Genomic DNA, 20,480 nt, shown 5'->3' on the forward strand with positions numbered 1-20,480 from the left:
AATCTGCATCATTATCACCGCGGCCAACTACATTTTCACTGGGTCATGTCTTTAGCAACCTCAAATGTTACACAATGATCATGTGTGGCAATCGTGACAATAATCTATTCTTCATTGTATTCTAGTTGCTACAACAGGTCAGGGCCAAATGCAGTATTTCTCATTCTCAAGTGGTTTTCAATCAGTCTCAATGCAGTCCTTATCAAATTGAGAAGTTGAACAAGAAGCCACAAGAGGCCAGTCTTTCCAGGGAATTTAGAGCAACTATGAGGTGCTGCAAGAGATGCTGCATAATGTAGGTATACAGAACGGGTTTTAATTGATTTAATCTGACTAAGTCTTAGTTTAACCTTTCCCACATGACAGGCACGATGGTTTTTCATCAGTGGCTAAACAAACTGGCTGATAAATGATGCATAGGCTGTGAAATTATTGGTGACCCGTGGCTATACATTAATGTTTAACTATCATTGGGTCAAAGGTTTGCATGTGTGCATATTTTACAGCTACCTACTTTAACTTCAAATACCACAATGGACCTCAGGGCTGGAGCCCTGTATTTTATTTTATGCACAACCTGTTTTTCATCACAGCGTGATTTCCTCGAGTGCTTCGGGAGAAAAGTGCTTCAGAAATGGAATTACTCATCCTGGTGGTTTAAGGATGTTTAGTGCAGAAAGAAACAATATATTTGCTGGCAGAGGGCTGAAGGTGTCACAAAAGTGTGTTTTTAAGTACTGACTGCATGAAATTCACACATGGCAGCAGTGTCATGATTGACAAATGCAGGTGAATCTGTGAGTCCTAGAAATTTCTTGCCTGCTCACACAAAGGCACCGAATGTGGATGTTGCCCCAATATGTGAAATTTGTCAAAATGAACAGGAGAGTGATTGAATTCATGTTGCCAATTGCACTGCCAGACCTTTAGTTTCTCCACACTATGTCTGCGTGTTGAAGAGCGATTTGACTGAACCCTCAGTCATTTGGAAAGTGGTGAAAAAAATGTTCTGGGTTGTTTTAATTAATTACACAGATGAGAACTGAAAACAGAATCAATGCAGCTTGTTAGCTAGGTTAAATGGGTTTTGCATGCATTAATTCTTGATTGCAAAAGGCAAGAGGGAGCATAAGAGGGCAGAATGTAGGCAAGCCAATGGGTGGCTTCTCTCACACTGATACTACTGTTATGTAAGTAATTACATGCATACTTAATGTTCTGTGCTCTGGTAATAGAGGCCACAGGCCATGCACTTCAATTCCAACAACCTCCATAACCCATGGTGTATGTCGCTACTTTGATTATTACTCTAAAACTGTACTTTAACCTTTTGAGCTGCTTACCTATACAAGAGGGCTGCGTGCCACTCCAAGTGCCGTCGTACTGGCAGTATCGCCTGGTCGAGCCCACCAGGACAAGAGGAGAGTTGCAGGAGAAGGAGACAGAGGACAGGTAGGTGAATCCTCGGTCCTCCCTCCTCCCCTGTGCTGGTATCCCAGGGTCTCCACAGAACACAGCTGCAAAGACAAAAGAGGAGGGAAACAGAGCAACGCAGGAATGAGAGGTGATCTGTGAACCATGTTGTGTTTAATTCGATATTGTCCAAGGGGAGGGGGTGTGAAATGTCATGCATAATGTAAATCTATATACTTCAAATCAATGTCAGAGACATGTAATGTAATTTGGCATCGCGGCATGGCGCCACTTACGGAAGCACTGTGGTTTCTCTCCACTCCAGTTACCGCTGCCCTGGCATGTTAACACAGTGGGCAGGGACAGCTGGTAACCTTGGTTGCAGGAGTAGCTGATGCTGGAGCCCCAGGTGAAGTCTGTACCAACGACCTGACCATTAGGGATGGTGGGTGGTGGACCACATACGATCGCTACAAGGAGACAAAGAGGCATCACAGACAGGACCTTACTTTAAACGTCCAGTCCTTTTTAGTATTTGAATAGTGGGAATGTCTTCTTCTGTAATAGCAACAACATCTGTACCATCCATTTGCTGTATGCTTCTAAAATTATTTAATGCTTTCCTGCAGATTTACCTCATACTGTACCATATCATCATTCACGCCTTACACCCTACAAAACTGTACTGTACCTTTACACAGCGGTTTAGTGCCGTTCCAGGTGCGGTCTTTGGTGCAGATGAGGGTGGAGGCCCGGTCAGCGTCCATGTTGAAACCAGGGGAACACTGGAAACTGACCGTGTGGTTGTAGGTGAAGTCATTCCCTAACCTCACTCCATTAGCTGGCACTCCAGGGTCGCCGCAGTTGATTACTGATGAAACAATAAAAAGAAATGAGTGAGAACAAGTTATAAATTGTCTCATTCAACAGGACAGTGAGAGCAGACGTAGTTGAAGAGACGGACAGAGGAGCAGCAGAAGTTTGTCTGGTTTGAGGAAAAGTTGCTACCTCACTCTGTCACATGTTTAAGTGTATATGGTAAAAGCAAGGAATCAATATTAGACACTTGGGATGATAAAAATGCTATTCAATTGCACACTGGATGGAGCCTCAAACTTAATGAATTAACCAAAGCAGGTCACCTCATCCACAAAACTTAACAAGCTAAAAGACAATGTGGCAGATGTGTATTCAATCAGCAATTGGCACTTCATTCATTATCATGGATATACACATACATACTTAAAAATGTAACTTATTGTTTATCTGACAGACTTCTCAATCACAGTCACCCATGGTGGGATTGGGATTTTTTTTATCCAACTAGACTTTGATTGTCTACAGTTTAGAACTTTGAGGATGTGGAGAGACTGAATCTTTTGATGGCTGTCCCTCTACAGTAGCTCCCCTTAGGCTCCAAGATGAACCACATTTCTCCTTGATTATACTTTTACATCCTGTGGGGGAAAAACAGTGTGACTGAGGAACAACAGTAAGAATTCCACTGTGTGACTCAGCAGCATCACAGCTAAGTTCTAATGGAAATCTCTAAGAGGGAAAATCCAGAGCACAGAAGGACAACTCGCAGTTTCCTTGGGACAAAAATGCATTATTAAATGCATATGACCAGCATTGCAGTACAATTCCCTGTGGGGTGGGGAAACTAGGTCTCTTGGAGGTGTAGTGAGCAAGCACTTATATGTCCCACTGGTCTGCTTTCACCACAGCCACTCTGTCACTATATCCTGTAACAATACAGTACCTACAGGGTCGAGACACATTGAGACAGTCTCCTCTTGCACAACAATATTCTTTGATTGTCACTGTCAGGCACATTACTGCTTGGGTACGAGACACTGATGCTGAAGGAAATGTGTACATGATTGTGAAATTCACTCCTAATAAATAAGTGATGGAGGGGATTTTTATTTATAACCACCTTTGTCAAGTACATCCCTTATTTTATCATATAGTTTTTAAAAGAAATAGAAATGTGTCAACATGTACCCTTTCACTCCTATGGATTACAGAGGTCTGGAATCCAGAATGGTGCTGCTTAGGGTTTATCCCCTCCATTCAGAAGAAAACGGTTCCCTTTATGACCTCTCTTTGCCAGGGTCTCGTGGCTCTGTGGAGCTGCTGTGTTCCTTTTGTCAAACATAATGATAAAGGGCTGTCTGTCAGTCATGCCTCTGGACTCATGTTCTCATCAAATGTCCTTCTGTGATCCAGGATGCCACATGACTACTATATTCCTGTGCAATTCTTGCATGACATTACCCAATCAACTTGTGTTTACCTTCTTTATAAGGCTTTGATAAATCCACTGCAAACGATTGTTGCACTACAATTAAATATGAAAGTTCAATGGGATAATTACGAAATGTGTATGAGCCAAGGAAAGAGACAAAATCCCACAGTGGAGCATAAGCATGAGCATTTACAGATGAGAGCTGTTAATTACCTGAGCACTCGGGCATGTTCCCGGTCCAGGTCCCGTTCACGGTGCAGTGTCGGGTGAGCAGGCCAGTGGAGTAGTAGCCCTCCCTGCATGAGTAAGTGATGGATCTGGAAAACGTCAGGCCATCGTGGATCAGGATCTGGGCATTCCGTGGAGTTCCTGGGTTCCCGCAGGAGATAACTGAAAACGAGAGAGATACCGAGATGGCAGAAGAAAAGGATTACGTTACACCCATTAACACAGTAAATCCTAAGTGACCAGAAGTCAGAGCGTGTAATTTACTTGAACGAGATGTGTGCACCTCATTGTGAAGTAGTTTGGTTAGGGAAGATGAGTTGGGAGTAGACCATTACTGTAGATATCATTGTAGACTTTTACTAATTTAAGCATTTGTTTTTTCCCCATCCCCTTCTCTATCAAACCTGTGTAACTGCTTAAAACATCCAATTACATTTTTTGTACCCAGCAATATTGTAGTAAATAAACATGTATTACTTCTAGTCAGTGATCAGTAAAAGCAATCAACTACCAATAAAAGTCCTTTATATTCTTATCTTGAGCACAGGCAGGGAATCACACAAGTTTAGTTTTCTAAAAAGGCCCTTAAATGCTACTTAAGAGTTTTAATCTACATCACTTTTAGACTCCTTCATGTACCTAATATGCATCTTCACTTGGTTTGTTTTCCCTTTCCCTCTGTTCCTCATCCGTTTGCATGCACACCACCTTCATCACCCCCCCTCCCTGCGTCCTACTTCATAAGTAACTCTGCTTTGATGGACACATCCTTTGCTCAGAAAAATCCCTTGGTGTCTGTCCGGCCGCCAGCGATGGTTCTGTTCATTACAATCTCCAGCTTGCCCTGGGCCCGCAGAGCCCCGTGGGTTTCGCCCTCCCGTAATGACCAGATGTGGCCTGGCCCTTGAAGTCTGTGCCAACTGAGAACAGGTGGGCAACCTCAGCTAGCAGGCATACCACACACCAGAGAGGGAGTGAGACCGAGTGAGGCGAGGCAGAGAGGAGGTGGTGGTGGTGGTGTGAGAGGAGGAGGTTATGTGTGCCTGTGTGTGTGTGTGTGCTGTGTTAAGAGCACAAGTGAAAACAGCCTGGGAAACAGGATGAAGTTTCTGGAAATAACAAAGTGGATACAGCGATGAGGAGAGAAAAGGGCCATGTGTTCATGGAGGGTAAGAAAAAAGAGGAACGGAAGAAGTAATACAACATAACTGCTGGATATAACTAGGTGGTAGAATTGCCAGCTTGAATGTGTAAAACTGCAGCCAAGTTTATGGATGGTTTTATCATAGTGTTGCTAGGTGATGAGCAACCCTAGAAGATTCCTTTGCTCGCTGTTTATCTAGCATACCCTGACCCAATGAAAAGAAAAAATATCTCTGACAGGCAACAAACTACATGCTGAACGGCTGGAGCAGCTCCAAGGATAGTATGAAAGTAAACCACACACAATATTGACAGTAATTTACTTGATTGTTTTCTAAATCAAGCTGAAACACTCACACCTCATGAGACCATCCCTAACAGCCTCTGTCTCTTTTATTTTTTCTGATGCATGCATACAATTTGATGGTAGGGAAAGAAAGATTGCACTCTTACTTCTTAGATTGTCTGTAATGTCTTTGTCCTGTCTCAGCAATAATAATGGTTCGCATACGGCTGAATCAATCAGTTGCAAACTGTACTTTCTGAGGGACAGCTTTTTTCAGGTGTTGGTTGCAGAATGGATCTGATGTTGCACAAGGACAAAACTCCTAAAAATGACACTGTTGTGCCCCCTGCTCTCTCTTTTGTTTGATTGTTGTTTTACATTTTTGCAAACACACACATTTGCGACGACATCTTTCATTCAATTAGGGAAGGCAGTGTCTAATTACACAATCAGCGACTGTGACTACAATATCAACCATAATCTGCGAGTGAAGAAAAGCTGGAAATGTGCAGTTCATTGCTGGGATTTGTTGAGTTCAGCTCTGAAAAGACATGATAATGCAGAGATGAGGAAATATAAATAGTCATTAGTAAAGTGCCTACACCCTAAAACATTCACTAAGGCCACAATTAACTCCAATCGAGGAAATGATTTCGATGTCTATTACCCCCTGAAATTACAATCTATGCATACAAAGGTTTGTAAAACTAATGCAGTGGGAGTAATTAAACTGAGCAAATGAAGAAGAAAGGGAAGACAGATGACACACTTGAAAGAAACACAAGTTAGTGAAAAGAAACTAAATTAAATGTAGATGTCTAGAAGTTTGGTGAGTTCAACTTCATAACTACGCAGCTGCCCTATTTCACGTTTTACAACCTGGCCAGCTATTGTGTTCATTCATTACTGGTCTCTTTAATCAGCAGCCCACACATGATTTTCCACAATAATGTCCTCCAGCTCCTCCTAAGGAATCCCAAGGTGTTCCCAGGCTTGATGGGAAATGTAATCTCTCCATAGTCTCTGGCTCTGCCTCTGGGTCTCCAGTTGGACATGTTCAGAATACTGCACAGGGGGAAGGCAACCTGATCAGATTCCTTAACAAGTGACTGATTTCCACGCAAAGGAGCATCTGTTCTACTCCAAGCTCTTCCTTGGTTTCCAACATGCTCGCCCTTTCCCTGAAGGGGTTTCACTCTTTTGATCACTACCCAACTGCTCATGGCCACAAGTGAGAGTTAGAACCTAAATTGACTGCGAAATCGAAAGGTCCGCCATAGAGCTAAGCTCCCTCTTCACCACAAATTGGTAGCTGCCACACCAATCTGCCTATTGATCGTATTTTACCATCACCTAACGAGGCCCTGCCATTTATATACGTCTCTACTTGGAGGAGCAGCCTTGAGATTCTGTCTATAAAAATCACCAACAGAATCGCTGATAAGCCACAGGCTTTCTCAACTTGTGAATCAACACCGCCCTCAACACCAAGTTTGTGCACAAGCTCAGGTTACATCAGGAACAAATAACCAATAAGCAGGAACACCTTCTCTCAGTGCCTCTTTTTCCCATATGTTAGTTTTGTCCAAGGACATGAAACACATGCAGATGACCCCTCCAGCATCTGTCGAGACTGTGTGGGCTGCATATCCATATTTAATCTCTTAAAAAACCAAACCCCAGGCACTTTGGTAAAACCTGTCTGTAAAATTAAGTTTAATTGAAGTTTTTCAGACAAGATAAGAAACACACAAGAAATCATGTCCTTACCATGACACTCAGGTTGGGTTCCTAGCCAGGTCCCATTGGCCAGGCAGGTTCTCTCTGGTGAACCCCTCAGCACATAACCTGGCTCACAGCTAAAACGGACGACGCTGCCAACTGTAAACTCTTCGCCCAGACGGATACCATGTACAGGAACACCTGGATCTCCACACAGCCCGGCTGAATCCCCTGCAAGGATGAGATAAAAGAGAAACATAAATGTTACAAGTTAAATTTATAAATATAACAGAGGTAGCAAGAGAAATGGCTCAGATTTTCTACCATCACTCCTGTGGAGAACACACATCCGAAAGGTGCTCTCCACATGAGTGATATTTTCATATTAAAATACAATAACAAAGTGATTAGAACAGGAGCACAGACCCCTCCCACCTGATTGCATCCAACTTGAAAATAATATTGCCCCATCTCCCTGAGGAGCTACTAGCTTCCCAAATACATTAAGTTTCATTATATCTATTTGTTCAACAAGCAGAAATTGTATGACACGATTCATCAACCCAACATAGTGCTACATATCCAATGTCCTTAATTTGAAAAACAAAAAAACAAAAAGCAAAACACACACAACACATTTAGCACTGCTTTGTGCTGCTCTCTTATTTTACAAGGAGCTGGTCAACATCACTATAATGGTGCTTAGCTAAGAAGACAGTCAGGCAAATCTTTATAAAAAGGTTGTGTTTATAGCCCGTTGAAAGAACACTAGCAATCCCCAGGATATATACGAGTGTCATGAATTGTGACATTAAACTGTCAGCGTGCTTTTTTATTGTCACGCGGCTTATGGGCTAGTTTGTGCGTCTCTGTTTGTGAATGTGTTTGCGTATTTGTGGATATGCCTTGGGATGTCTGGCATTTCGCATGTGTGTTAGGTATACAAGGAGCCCTGAAGCAAATCGCTGTAAGGGGAAGAGGAAGTATGTGGGTCGATGTCTTTATAGCGCTTCATAACCCAGCTGAGGTGTGGGCATCCCTGTTCCTCACTCTAATATGAACAGATTAAAGCAGTTTTATGGAGGACATTCTCTTTGCCCTTGAGGCCTATGGAGCAGACAGGCAGCTCCATCTTTGGTCCACCTACTTCGCCCATTACCTGCTAACACCTGCCAGCCAAACTCTTTATTTGTTGGCCCGGCATTACGAGGGCATCAGACTGGGTGGTTATATGACATCTGAATTAATCAAGTATTAGCACCAGAGAGGGAGAGAGGATGAGAAAATGAGCTACACAGGAAAAAGCTCAAAATATTGAAAAAAAAGTCTATTTCCGAAAATAGAGTTAATTTCAGTTTTATCATTCCAGATTGTCAGTCAGTCAATCTGGGTGTAGTTTTCCGTACCAGAGCAGTGTGGCGGAGAGCCGCTCCATTGGCCGTCCAGCTGGCACATCCGCGTCGTGTTTCCGATGACGGTACGCTGGCCGATGCAGCTGTACCGGATGACTGAGCCTACTGTCCGACGGTCGCCTGAGATCTGAGCGTAAGGTGGCATGCTGGGGCGGTCACACAGCACCACTGTCCAATCAGAGCAGAGAGACGACAAAAGGACAACAGTGAACAAATGGAATAAAAAAGGAACTGATAAATACACCATATTATTTACATGGTTATAATGGTGGGTTACATGGGATTTGTGTTTGTTTGATTTCATTATTAGTTCAATTAATTCATTGCACATTTGTTACAATTATAATAGTTCCACAGATACTCACACAGGCACTTGGGCAGGGATCGGTCCCAGCTGCCGTCCCCCTGACAGGAGATGGAGCTGGTGCCCAGCAGGTAGTAGCCTGGGTTGCAGCGGTACGACACAGTGGTCTGGAAGCTGTAGCGATGCGGCCCACTGGGCAGTACCTGCCTTATGCTGTTCTCAACGTGGCCCGGCTCGGTGCAGTTCACAACTGAAGGAAAAAGATGCAGGAGGGAGGGGGTTGGGAGAGTGAAAGAGACACAGAGAGAAAAAATATTATCTTGTGACTATTTCAGGTTCAATTTGACTAATTAATAGAAAATTATTCTGAGACCATGATTTAATGTTTCCATCCATTATATAGATGCATGACACACAGGGAGAAAGCTCACTCTACAAGCATTTTTTCTCCTTTTGCATTTACTATCTGCCCATTAATTTCCTCATCTTCTACTTCCACCCATCCAGCATCCATTCATCCACCCCATTCCAAATGAAGTAGGAGGCAGAGTCCGGAAATAAACATTTGCTTCATTAGAGCCAGTCTCCTGCTGGCCGCAGTGGTGCAGAGATGGTGATGGATGGAGAGCTCAGAGGAGAAGAGGCACCATGTCAGTTTAGCACCAGATGGAGAGAGTTAGGGAAGAGGAGAAACAGGGATGAGTGAGGAGCGAGGGACAGCGAGGGGTGTGTGTGTGTGTGTTACAGAGTTAGAGAGGAAGAGACCCTGATGGTGCAGAATGTATTAAAATTCATGACAGAATGTCAGGCTATGACTGCTACCAGCACCAATCCATCTTGAGTGTCTCTGTACAAGACACAAACCAAAACCTTAAATTGCCTCAACAAAGTCAGACCACAGGGAGGAACAGTTGCTGTTCTATACAGTGAATCACAGCCATATGTGGACTATATGATGCCAAAACTAGACCAGCTTCTAGCCCACGTGGCCATTATGTCCCAGTTTGCCTTGCCAGTCCTGCCCCCTGTGTGCCTTTTGCCACAGCCAAAATGACCCATTGTATGCTAATGTGCCTAAATGCTCTTTCATTCCATGCGCCCAAACAGGCCAGCACAACTAAATCACCCCCCAAATACCTATTATAATGCATTCCTTCCAGGAGAGAGCTGACCTGTGGTGCCATCATTTACAACTTACTGCATAATAACACTACAAAGCGCATTTGAAGCAGTGGAGCTGCTTCAGCACGAGACTTTCCAAGCTTGGAATTCAGCTTTGAATAAATATGCCCGGGCAGCACGGGCTCAAAAGCGTTCCAGCAGTCATCTAAAACGACTGACCTCCTGGTAAATTTTTTGTGTGTGGCCCGGTGGGCAGGCAGGGAGGAAGCGGAGGGATGAAAGGAAAGGAAGAATAAAAGTTAGAGGGGAAGAAGGGCTGAGGTAATTCATCTCTGTTCCACTCAGAAGTGGGGACCCCGGTCACCCTCTCCTCCTCTTGGCATCTTGCCAAGCAACGGCCCTGTAAGTGGTGTGTCAGTGGGTGTTTTTTTCTGCCCTGTGTCTCTTGCCTTTTATTGCCGAAAGGCAAATAAACACACACGAGTCATCCAAGGGGGGCGGTGTTGTGGCTGCGTTGCTGCGACTCAAATTGGTGGTGATTAGAGAGGGACAGGAGAGTGGCTGGGCCGCTGGTGCTCTCCTGCTCATTGCATTATTGATAGAGCCTACAGACTCCTGTAGTTAAAATCTGGACTGTAGAAATCATTACCTTTGTCTGACTGACTTCTGCCCCGCCCTCACCTCTTTCCCTGCCTTCTGTATCCATTCACTTCTCCTTCTCTCTTCCTTTAAAAGAAAAAGCCGTTGGTTAAGCTTAGCTGAGGCTAAGGTGAGATGGATGAAGCGGATGCCATCAAAGCACTTAAAGTTTTCCACTCAGGGGAGGAAGTACATGGCAGGCGGGAGAGCGCGATTCACCAAATATGTCTCGCATGCTGTAATTAAGGTGATAAATCTGATTGACGATAAGACCTCTAAGCTACTTATGTCTCCACATCAACAGTGAGGATAATGTGCCATCAAAACAGATGCCCACACCCAGCCACGCACATACAGAGAGGCACACACAGCCTCCCGCAAAATGCATCTAAGAGTCAGCAGCATCTGCATGGAAACAAGGCCAATGCTAATATGATGTCACTAGTGGAGCGGAGAGATTTAAGGCGTATGTCTGGGAGAAAATCTCGCCTGCTTATGCATGCAGCAGCCAAATGTACTTCTCTCTTTTTTTTAACAACTGGAGAAGGATTCCTGTGAGACTTGTAACCTCCTCATCCCTTAGTAAATGTCTAAAAAAAAGAAGAAGAAAAAAAGAAAAGGGACAAATCCTTTCTCTCCTCATTTAAAACAAACTCATAAGTCAATCCGTCACTGGTTCTGTCACTGGCTTGTCACATTCAGGGCCCGACCTTGCGAGCGGCCTCTTTCTGTGCCTGTCACATAGACATCAGTTAGTGGGGACTTAGGAGACAGACGCGGCTGCTTGTCGCAAAAACACTGCCAAATTAAAAGTCCTTGCTTTGCTCATTCTAAGCAGAGCAGGGTACTTCTTATTCTGAACAAAAGCCAGAATGCTGGTCTCCAAAGGCTGCCGTCTTTCACACAAGCCCAAGGATCCTGTTATTGTATTGGCTGGCTCTGCATGGTTATTAACCAAGTTTTGTTTCCCTGACAGGCAGGTGAGCTTTGGGGTGTAACCGAGGAAGCTGAAGCTAGGAGGAAATAACATCACATGTAAATATTATCCAGAACCTCCATGGACAATGTGGATGAGACCGTGGTAATTAAATAATCCAGGCTTCTCTTTGGTTTTTCATTTCAATTTCCCCTAATGTGTGTCGTTTAAACTCTTTCTCCCTCCGGGTGTCTCTGCACTTCATCTCCGCTCTCTCTGTGATTGGGGTCATCTGTGGTCACAGAAGATGTGACCTTGTGGATACAATAGGTAATTTAATGCCCAGCCACACAATTGGATGGGAATACAAAAAGAAAACCATACTCCCGCTGGGAATACCTGCAAATGAGCCCACTTTCTGAAAATGCCCTCACTCTGTGCATAAGGTATCCTCAACGTTTATTTATCTCTCAATGATTCACACATCATGATGCATATAAATACCGATGTGAGAGTTATTCTGTTATGCTTATGCATTGCTCAGGAAGCTGGGCTGGGATCACATTTACACATTGGGCTCATATTTGTATAAAGAAAGATGGATATACGCACAGATTTCAAGATTATGAAGGCAGAGACTCTTATTTTGATAAATTCTTCTCTCATATTAGTCATTTGTTCCCTCACACACACACAAACACAAGCACACAACTTTGTTTTCTAAAATTGCTTTTTAGTTTGTTGATTCACCCCACCGATCCATCTGAGCGCGATGGAAACTCTACATGTAACTAAAATTGCTTCTTGGAAAAAATGTATGTCTCCATTCCAACAGGACCAGGCACATATCATACATTACATCAGCCCTGGCTCTTTGCATTCATTTTCCTATTCATCTGTAGTCATAAGCTCCTCTAAAAATCAGGTGTACACTGACTCATTGGACGGAACATTTCTGGTGGTTGTCACTTACTTTTACACCTGGGGAGGGCATTGCTCCACTGCCCATTGGCCTGGCAAGCAGATTTCCCAGCCCCCTGCAGAACGTATCCAGTGTTGCAGACAAAGCGCACAGCGTCGTTTAAGTTGAACTGGTTTCCTTGGGTCATGCCGAAGGTGGGATTGCCAGGATGTCCACATGTAATGGCTGAAAGGGTCAAAGGAGAGAGAAAATCACAGCAACATGTTTGGGAAGACACAGGCCCCACTACAGCCTCACCGGCTGCATGTCTTTTTTTATTACTCCTCATAAAATAATCTACTTGTAATACAATGAGAAGTATTACAGAGGAATACAGCGTACTTCATAGTAAAAAATGAGGCAACAGTGGCTTTTAAAGCTTACATTATGGATGAGCTGGTGTGAGTTTCCTGCAAAAAACACTTCAGTAAGAGGAATTAAGCGGTGATCAGTACCAGATGGCTCTAGTTTAATCACACTAAATTGGTGGTTGGTGGCGAACTTAAACTGGCCTGATTAGAGCATCCCTAGGCAATATATGTCTTTGCTTATTACAAATCGCTGATATGCAACTCTGTAAAAATGGTGGCGAAGTTTTGTTTTGAGATTTAATTTTTTCACCTAGTTTACCAGTGCTCGAAACAGTAAAAGTTTCAAGTCTGATCCTGTTCATCTGAACAATTTAAAGAATTTACAATATCACATAGGCCTTAATAAGCTTTATTATACAAACATAATTATAATTTTCCCAGGGTACTTACGGACGCAGACTGGGGTGCGTCCTGACCAGCGGTGGTCCTGTTCACAGATTCGCACAGACACCCCGATGAGACGAAATCCCGGGTTACACTGGTACACAACGCTGCCTCTGTAGTTATAGTTCTCCCCGGTGATCTGCCCGTTCACTATGGGCTCTGGGGTGCCACAATGACCGGCTATGGATGAATGAAGAAGGAGAGCGACAAGGTCAGACAGAGGAGCTCTGAACTTTTGAAGCAAACTGCAGAACTTTTTTGGGTGCAGGGGCTCTCACCTAGACATTGGACCTGTGTTCCACTCCACAGTCCATTGGACATACACTCTCGCACCCGGGAACCCACCAGGGTATAGCCTGTGTTGCAGGAGAAAATGGCAGTGGCTCCGTACACAGTCAATGTTCCAATCTTGTTGCCATTTGGTGGAGTCCCAAGGTCCCCACAGGAGATGACTGAAATAAGAAAACAATATATTAGTTCAATCCATCATGGTGAAAATATGATCAGCAACATTCATTTGTTTGGTTTGGGAAATGGTTTTGTTTGGCTTAAATTCAGTTTGTTTTGGTTAGAAGATTTGTGCCTGTTTAACTATGTTATTTTCTTAACATCACAGTGGAAATAAAACAAATTTGGATGCAATTATTTTTCATGCTTGGCAAATAGCTTTTTTCTGGTGGAGGATTTTCTGGTTTATAAGTACTATAAACACAGGAGGAAAATTAGAATGGAAGATGTGTAGTTTTTACATACTCCCACAGACTGGTCGAGGATCTGGGTAGTTCCAGGTGCCGCTGGCTTGACAGCGAATCACCCTTTGACCCCTGTAGTAATATCCTGGATCACATATGAGCATCATAATCGCATCATATTGGTTTTGGGTTCCGTAGATTAGTCTCCATCTCCCGTGCTCCACAGCAGAGTGGCCGATGTCAGGACAGGTCACAGCTGGAGGGTCAAACAATATTACTCACTTCAATATTTGTTTGGAGTTTGGTGTTGTGTATTGTTATTAGCTGCTTCTGAACACACAACATGTGTCCAGATGACAAGTACTGTATGTCAGTCTCAAACCAGGAATATTTGGAGCTCCCTCTCTAAGACTGCAACTAAACATACAAATACTCACGAATACATCTGGGTTGGGCCTCAATGGGGCTCCATCTTCCAAATTCCTGACAGATCACTGAGGTGGTGATGGGCCCAGCAAGACGAAATCCAGGATTACATTGGTAGGTGGCTCTGGCTCCTAGAGAGAAGTCCTGGCCAACAATACTGCCATTGACTGGAGGAACTGGCATTCCACAGGACATGACTGGAAGAGGAAAAAATATAGACCAAGAAGGTGAGGGGGGGGGATACAGTTGGTAGCAATATATTGTAATAACCATCATCATATGAAGAGTGCCTCACTCATATCAGACTTCCTGTGCAAACACACCCCAGAGCCAGCACTGATGTGCAGTAAACATTAGCTCAGGCTGCCATCTGCACAGTAGTAAACAATCATGTCTGGGGAAGGTACATGCAAATCATGTGGAGATTACACCTGCTGCAGACTTGACCAGACTAGTGCAGAGAGTGGCTGCCCTCAGTTTTCACTTTCAGGTGATTTTATTAATATGGCTAGTTGGAAACTTGGATGTAGAGTTGTTAGGTTTCATGTGTTTGTTATGGATTATAAAAAAAATGAGACTGGAAATCAGTGAAGATTGAACAGCATTACAGCCTGAATCTAAAAAATGTGAACATTTTTGTATTTGTGGAAAGAAAAAGCCTTTGAGTTAAGTGTGTACCTCTTCCCTTGAAAGCTATGACTTTATACGACTCATGTTTATTTCAAACTTTTAAGACGTGTCAGCCTCTCAGTCGCTATTGTTGATTTCATGACTGATCATTTCCAAAATCTGAGCACAGTGACAAGCAGATAACTGTGACTATGACCCATGACTGACATATCAAACAATTGAGCTCAGGTAAACCACGCATCATTAATGTGATGCAGTGTTATCTTCAAAGCAATGCTGGGGAGTGGTGAAGTGAGCTTCCTTGAAGCACGTCTTAGCCTTTGGGACTGCTGGTAAAGGCACACTGTCAGAAAATGGAGTCAAACTTTGATCCCAAGTAAACGGATACAGTGACACTTTTTTCACTCCAATACATCAGATCAACTGAACTTTCAAAGAAAACCTGCTCAGCGTACTAGTTGGGCTACGAGCAAAAAATCTTGTTCTCATTTCACAGTTTCAAGGTAATTTCACCACTTTTGAGAGAAGTAATGCTGAGTGACCTCAGTCACAATGACAATATCTGCAAAAGGCGCTGAGATCACCCAGCTAATCTTAGACGATCCACTCTACACTTCTGTGCCATCTCCTCACCTGCTGCCATCACAGGGCCCTCACCTTGGCAAAGTGGCACTGGTGCATTCCACTGGTAGATCCCTTGTGCAGTCCGGGTGCATGTGGCGCTGCTCTGGCCAATAAGATGGAAGCCCTGGTCACAGCTCAAACGCAAGGTGCTGCCCAGCTTGGTGCCGGTCAGACTGTGCACTGTGCCATTCACAGGGTTGGTTGGAGGGCTGCAGTAGGCCGCTGTGAAGAAAAAAACAAACAAAAAACAAACAGAAGACGATAAAGATATAAATATGCATACGGACAAAATTGAGTGCAACAAGCATAAAAACACAGTCATGAAGCAAGATGATGCAAGTTGTTGTTGAGGAGGTGAAGGATTAATGTTCTTCCAGCAGCACAGAGGCACAGATCTCATCTGCATCAGTCTTCTACGCGTGGTGTGGCAAAGGAGGATATGTATTAATACCAGTTCTACAATACAATCTCTTTAAGGCAAAAACTGCAGACTAGAGACAAGGAAAATTGATTAAAGGAAACTAATGTTCTGCAAAGCGAAACAGGAGTTTGTCAGCAGCAGCAGAGGAGGATCATAAAAGTGATGGATACATAACAACAGCAACAAAGTATCTGTTTTTGTTTGTTGGCTAAATTGGTTGCTGCAATAATCGTTTATCATCCGTAATGGTGCCAGCAACAGGTCCACAGTTTCCAAAGACTCTCAGGCCCTGATTGCATTTTGCAGACCTCACGGTAACATTACTTCACTACACACCTGCTGGGGAGGAAGAGTTTGAGTGAAAGAACTCAAATCTGTGGAAACATTTTTAAAAAGGTGATTTGATGTAGAAGTGTATCGCTATATGACACAGAAAAGGCTTTTCATTCTAGGGACTGATTAGGATAGAAGTGGACCATGAACACACAAAAAAAGCGTATCATCCATTACACTTAATCACTATGACCACATTACATTTCTATAAAAATGCTAATTCTGGCTCAAACGGCTCATAAGTGGCAATAGAAATGCCTTCTCTTTCAGGTTAGTGGGGATTGAGCAGCACACAGACAATCAGATAAAACCTCCTTGCAGCATAAAAACTTAAAGCCATGTCAATGGTGTAATATGTATTCAGCATTTATGAGATGTTGCTGTCTCCCATAAATTGTTCCAGCGAGACAGAGAATGTGAGACTTTTCAAGTGAGCTGACAGACCATTTTGTGGCACTGAAGAGATGGTAGATAAAACAGACTTTATTTGGAATTTGACACTGAGGTTCGCTCAGAAAGATGTTTCTTAGTAGATGATACACAGTAGGTGTATGCTGGGCTTTGGTAATTTTGTGAAGCTTTGTGAGTTTGTCATCTGCACAACCATCAAGGGGTGAATGCTCATTATCGTCCTCCTGGATGCTACATAGCTAAGGAATAGAAATAAAAAAAGTTTAAACCAAATGATTTTTAATACCCTGAGAGAGTTTTGTTCCTCAGCAAGGCCTCCTCCTGTCAATCACTGTGACTGGCGGCTCCTGCGCCACCCTTAAAGGTCCAGTATGTAATAATTGGCAAGGTCTATTGGCAAAATCTGAATATATTACCCATGAATATATTTGTATGAGTGTATAATCGTTATAAAATAATATTTGTTTGGTTTGGATAGCCTTATAATTATTCTTTTAAATATATATATATACTGTATACAGCAGAGAGTGTCGCCATTTTGCGCTGCCATGTTTGTACGGCAGCCCGAATGGAAAATCCAGCCAGCCAGAGAGCACGCTTCGTGTTCACAAATAAACCAACGAAGAAGAAGGCGTAAGGAAAGAAGGAGTAGGAAACAGCAGACATATCGTAAAATGGTTTAGATCTTCACCTCATTGCTCCATGCTCCTGAAATACTCCCAGTCATGGTAAACACGTTTTTTTTTGTCCTTGGAGGCCACCGTCACTTTGCCCACGGGAGGGGTGAGTGCGAGCGAGTGAGTGAGCGCTGCAATCTAGAATCTGAATGCTGGATGTCACGGTTTATCCCCCATTTTACACACCAGACCTTTAAGTTCAATTCTTTGCTGATCTGAGATTAACTCATTTGCCTCTTTTTCTGTGGTTCCTTCTTCCTTCTCGCCCTCTGCCTGTTAAAATACACAGCTAGTCTCAGTGCAATCAGCCTCGCAACTCAGAGAAATCAAATCTGCATGGGCTGGTGATTAGATTGGAATAGATAAGAGAGAGGTTGATGTAGATGAAGGATGAAACACATAGTACGCATAAAGAGATAGGAGGGAAGAGCGTGACCGAGTCAGGTTGTCACATGTCTACATCAAGTGAGAGAAAAAATAATGACAGAAGCCATGGATGGGTAGAGAGACTTGAAAGCAGAGATGGGGGGTTGCCAGAGGAGATGTCTGCAAGTTGGTGATGGAAGACTGGCCCATGGAGAGAAGCGATGGATTGATGAAGAACACAGTTGAATACAATGACTCTTCCTGTGCCATCTGTTTCTTCTTCCCCTCTCTACAGAAGGCAACTCCACACCGACCACGGAAACTTGTGGGTTCTCAGCCGCCACTTTGTCCGTCTGTCATTTAGCCTGCTATGGCAAAATCCATCACGGTTGAGAAAAGAAAAAGGTAAAAGAGGAAAGACGGAGGAAAAAAAAAGAAGAGGGCAGAGAAATGACAGAACATCCGGTTGGGGAGACGGAACGCTCCGCAGAGAGGAGGAGAAAGACGATTAGTCAATCTGGCTGAGTGGTGTTGATACAGAACGGAGGGAGCCTTTTAAATATTTACACTGTCATAATTCACAGCGAGTTATGCAGGTGTCGTACACCAGCAGATCCTTCATGGGAGCAGGACAAAAAACACTAGAATAACAAGCAATTCAAGAAACAGTGTTTACTAATTCCCAGGCCTGTGCAGCACAGCAAGGAGTGCCACAGATGCCTGCCGCCCCCGTTAGGTTGTCATGGAGATGGGTCATATTTCTAGCTGTTTCAGCTGCAGTTGGCAGCCCAAATGTTGGTCTTGTTGACACAGTAAACCAAAGAAACCTAGACACCCTGTCTAAGAGAAACAGAGCCAAATATCAACCCCAAACAGGCTGCAACAAAATCTCATTTGTAAAGAAGGCTGTTACTTTGAGCCAGTAAATCCCCGGTCTTAACTCACCTGAGTAGCGTATTCTGAAGCCTTTGTGGCTGGTGGTGTGATCGAAGGACCAGTGCAGGTAGACTTTGTTACTGGAGCTAGTGATGCTCAGCGGACTGGAATAGTTACCACTGAGGGTAATGAGGAGGGGGCTCTGCCTGGATGGGCCTGGATAAAGACATGGGGAGAAATTTAAATTAGAATTAGGAGCAATCCAGGACTTTGTGCAAAGAAAAAACAAGAAAACTAGCACATCTTTAAATCAAGGCCATGCGCTTGATCAGTGATGCACTTTGAAAAAAAGAAAGAAAGAAAATAAAGATGCAACAGATAATGAGAAATTCCAAGATTTCTCTATTTGTACAAATTTAATTAAAAAATCACAACAAATACACTAAAAAAAAACCCCACTGATTTATTATACAAGTCAAATTATTCTGAGTTATGGTATTGAAGGGATTATGCATTTTGCTACACTTATGGTAAAAATCTAAATTTGCTGAGCTCTTAATTGTGGAAAAAAAAGATTTCCTCCCATAATTGGCGCAGCAGCCCCAAGGTTAGCAAATGTCTGTTTCCCTCCACTCGGCAGAGGATAAAAAGCACTAATCAGCAACACCAGTGTATACGGCCACCATTTTCTCAGAGCACCGCGCAGAGTTGCTGACTGTGCCTCTAATCACATGCAAATGTACAAGGCAGATGTAGATGTTCTGTCACCATGAAAGGGAGCCTGTGTGTGATTTTCTGTTTGTAGATGCCTGGTTAGGAGTGGGGAATCCAGCTGTCTGGCTCATTTTGGCCTGTAATTGTGGATATTGGTGAAAATGGATCTTTGAATAGGGAAAGTGTGTGAGGAGGCGTAGGGTCAATAGACTACTGATCAGTTAATTGTAGGAAAGCGACGAGCCATAATTAAAAGGTCTATATAAAGATACTTCCTTATACAGTGACTCACCGTCAAAGATCTCGAGCTCATCAAACTGCCGGCTGGTCTGGAAGTGTTCGATGGTGAAGGTAATGTTGTAGCCTGGTTCTACTTTGACCACCCAAGAGCAGGACTCGAAATGTGGGAAACCGCTGCCTGGTGACTGGCTCATGATGACACCTGTGGAAGCTGTCAGTACCTCATTCATGGGACAGGTCACTGTTGCGAAAGAGAAAAAAGAGAAAAAAAGCCAATGTGAAAGCCATAAATGTGTTAGAACTCTGGGAATAAAGCTTTGTTTATGTATTGCTGTTCTACAATGTTTTAATGAATTTGTTTCACCTCACAGCTAAGCTAATTGCCATTCTGGTCCTGATGCTGTTTCAGGAAACAAAGCCGTAGGAAATGGCTTCTATAGCATCTAATATTACTGAATTGCCATGAGCACACTTGTGTCCTCTTTGCCCATTGTCAGTATGTGACAGATGTGATGCTAACTTGGCGGCTTAAGCGCACATCTGCCTTGAAGTCCTATTGCTGTGGCACATCTGGGCGGACCGCATCCATCCACTTCCTTCCCTTTTGTCATTGGTATTCTTGTGGGACAGCTCGGCAACATCCTTTAACATTTCCCAGTTGTTTCAGTCTGTATTATCAGACATTACACAGCTCTCCTGCCTGGTGTGTGAGTGTGTGTGTATGTGTGTGTTTTTGGCACGATGCTGTGAGACCAGCCTCTTAATCTGCCATAGATGTTTGCATACACAGTGGAAAGCAAGAGGCAACATAAAAGGAACCTCATGCTGCAACAGTGACACAATGCAAATGATACATAGTTTTTGGAAAGTTGCAATTTTTTCTGCTTACCTAATGGGACTGAGCTGAAGAGGAAGACT

General features: G+C 43.4%; 1 protein-coding gene across 2 annotated transcripts in view; it reads right to left on the reverse strand.

The window, feature by feature from the left end:
• The window catches only part of csmd2 (CUB and Sushi multiple domains 2), a 241,768-nt gene that overhangs the window by 14,031 nt on the left and 207,257 nt on the right, over positions 1-20,480 (reverse strand). For both annotated transcript variants that reach the window (XM_085792239.1, XM_085792238.1), the window contains exons 48-62: positions 19,615-19,803; positions 18,678-18,824; positions 15,558-15,746; positions 14,282-14,467; positions 13,906-14,100; positions 13,431-13,604; positions 13,159-13,332; positions 12,410-12,583; positions 8,821-9,009; positions 8,450-8,623; positions 7,092-7,274; positions 3,878-4,054; positions 2,105-2,284; positions 1,710-1,883; positions 1,344-1,517 (exon numbers count right to left, since the gene is read on the reverse strand). In XM_085792239.1, the coding sequence (XP_085648365.1) occupies positions 1,344-1,517; positions 1,710-1,883; positions 2,105-2,284; positions 3,878-4,054; positions 7,092-7,274; positions 8,450-8,623; positions 8,821-9,009; positions 12,410-12,583; positions 13,159-13,332; positions 13,431-13,604; positions 13,906-14,100; positions 14,282-14,467; positions 15,558-15,746; positions 18,678-18,824; positions 19,615-19,803 (2,679 nt within the window). The remainder of the gene's footprint in view (positions 1-1,343; positions 1,518-1,709; positions 1,884-2,104; positions 2,285-3,877; positions 4,055-7,091; positions 7,275-8,449; positions 8,624-8,820; positions 9,010-12,409; positions 12,584-13,158; positions 13,333-13,430; positions 13,605-13,905; positions 14,101-14,281; positions 14,468-15,557; positions 15,747-18,677; positions 18,825-19,614; positions 19,804-20,480) is intronic.

Source organism: Trachurus japonicus, chromosome 11 (assembly GCF_045865225.1).
Source record: "Trachurus japonicus isolate A0001 chromosome 11, Traja_1.0".
Classification (NCBI taxonomy): domain Eukaryota; kingdom Metazoa; phylum Chordata; class Actinopteri; order Carangiformes; family Carangidae; genus Trachurus; species Trachurus japonicus.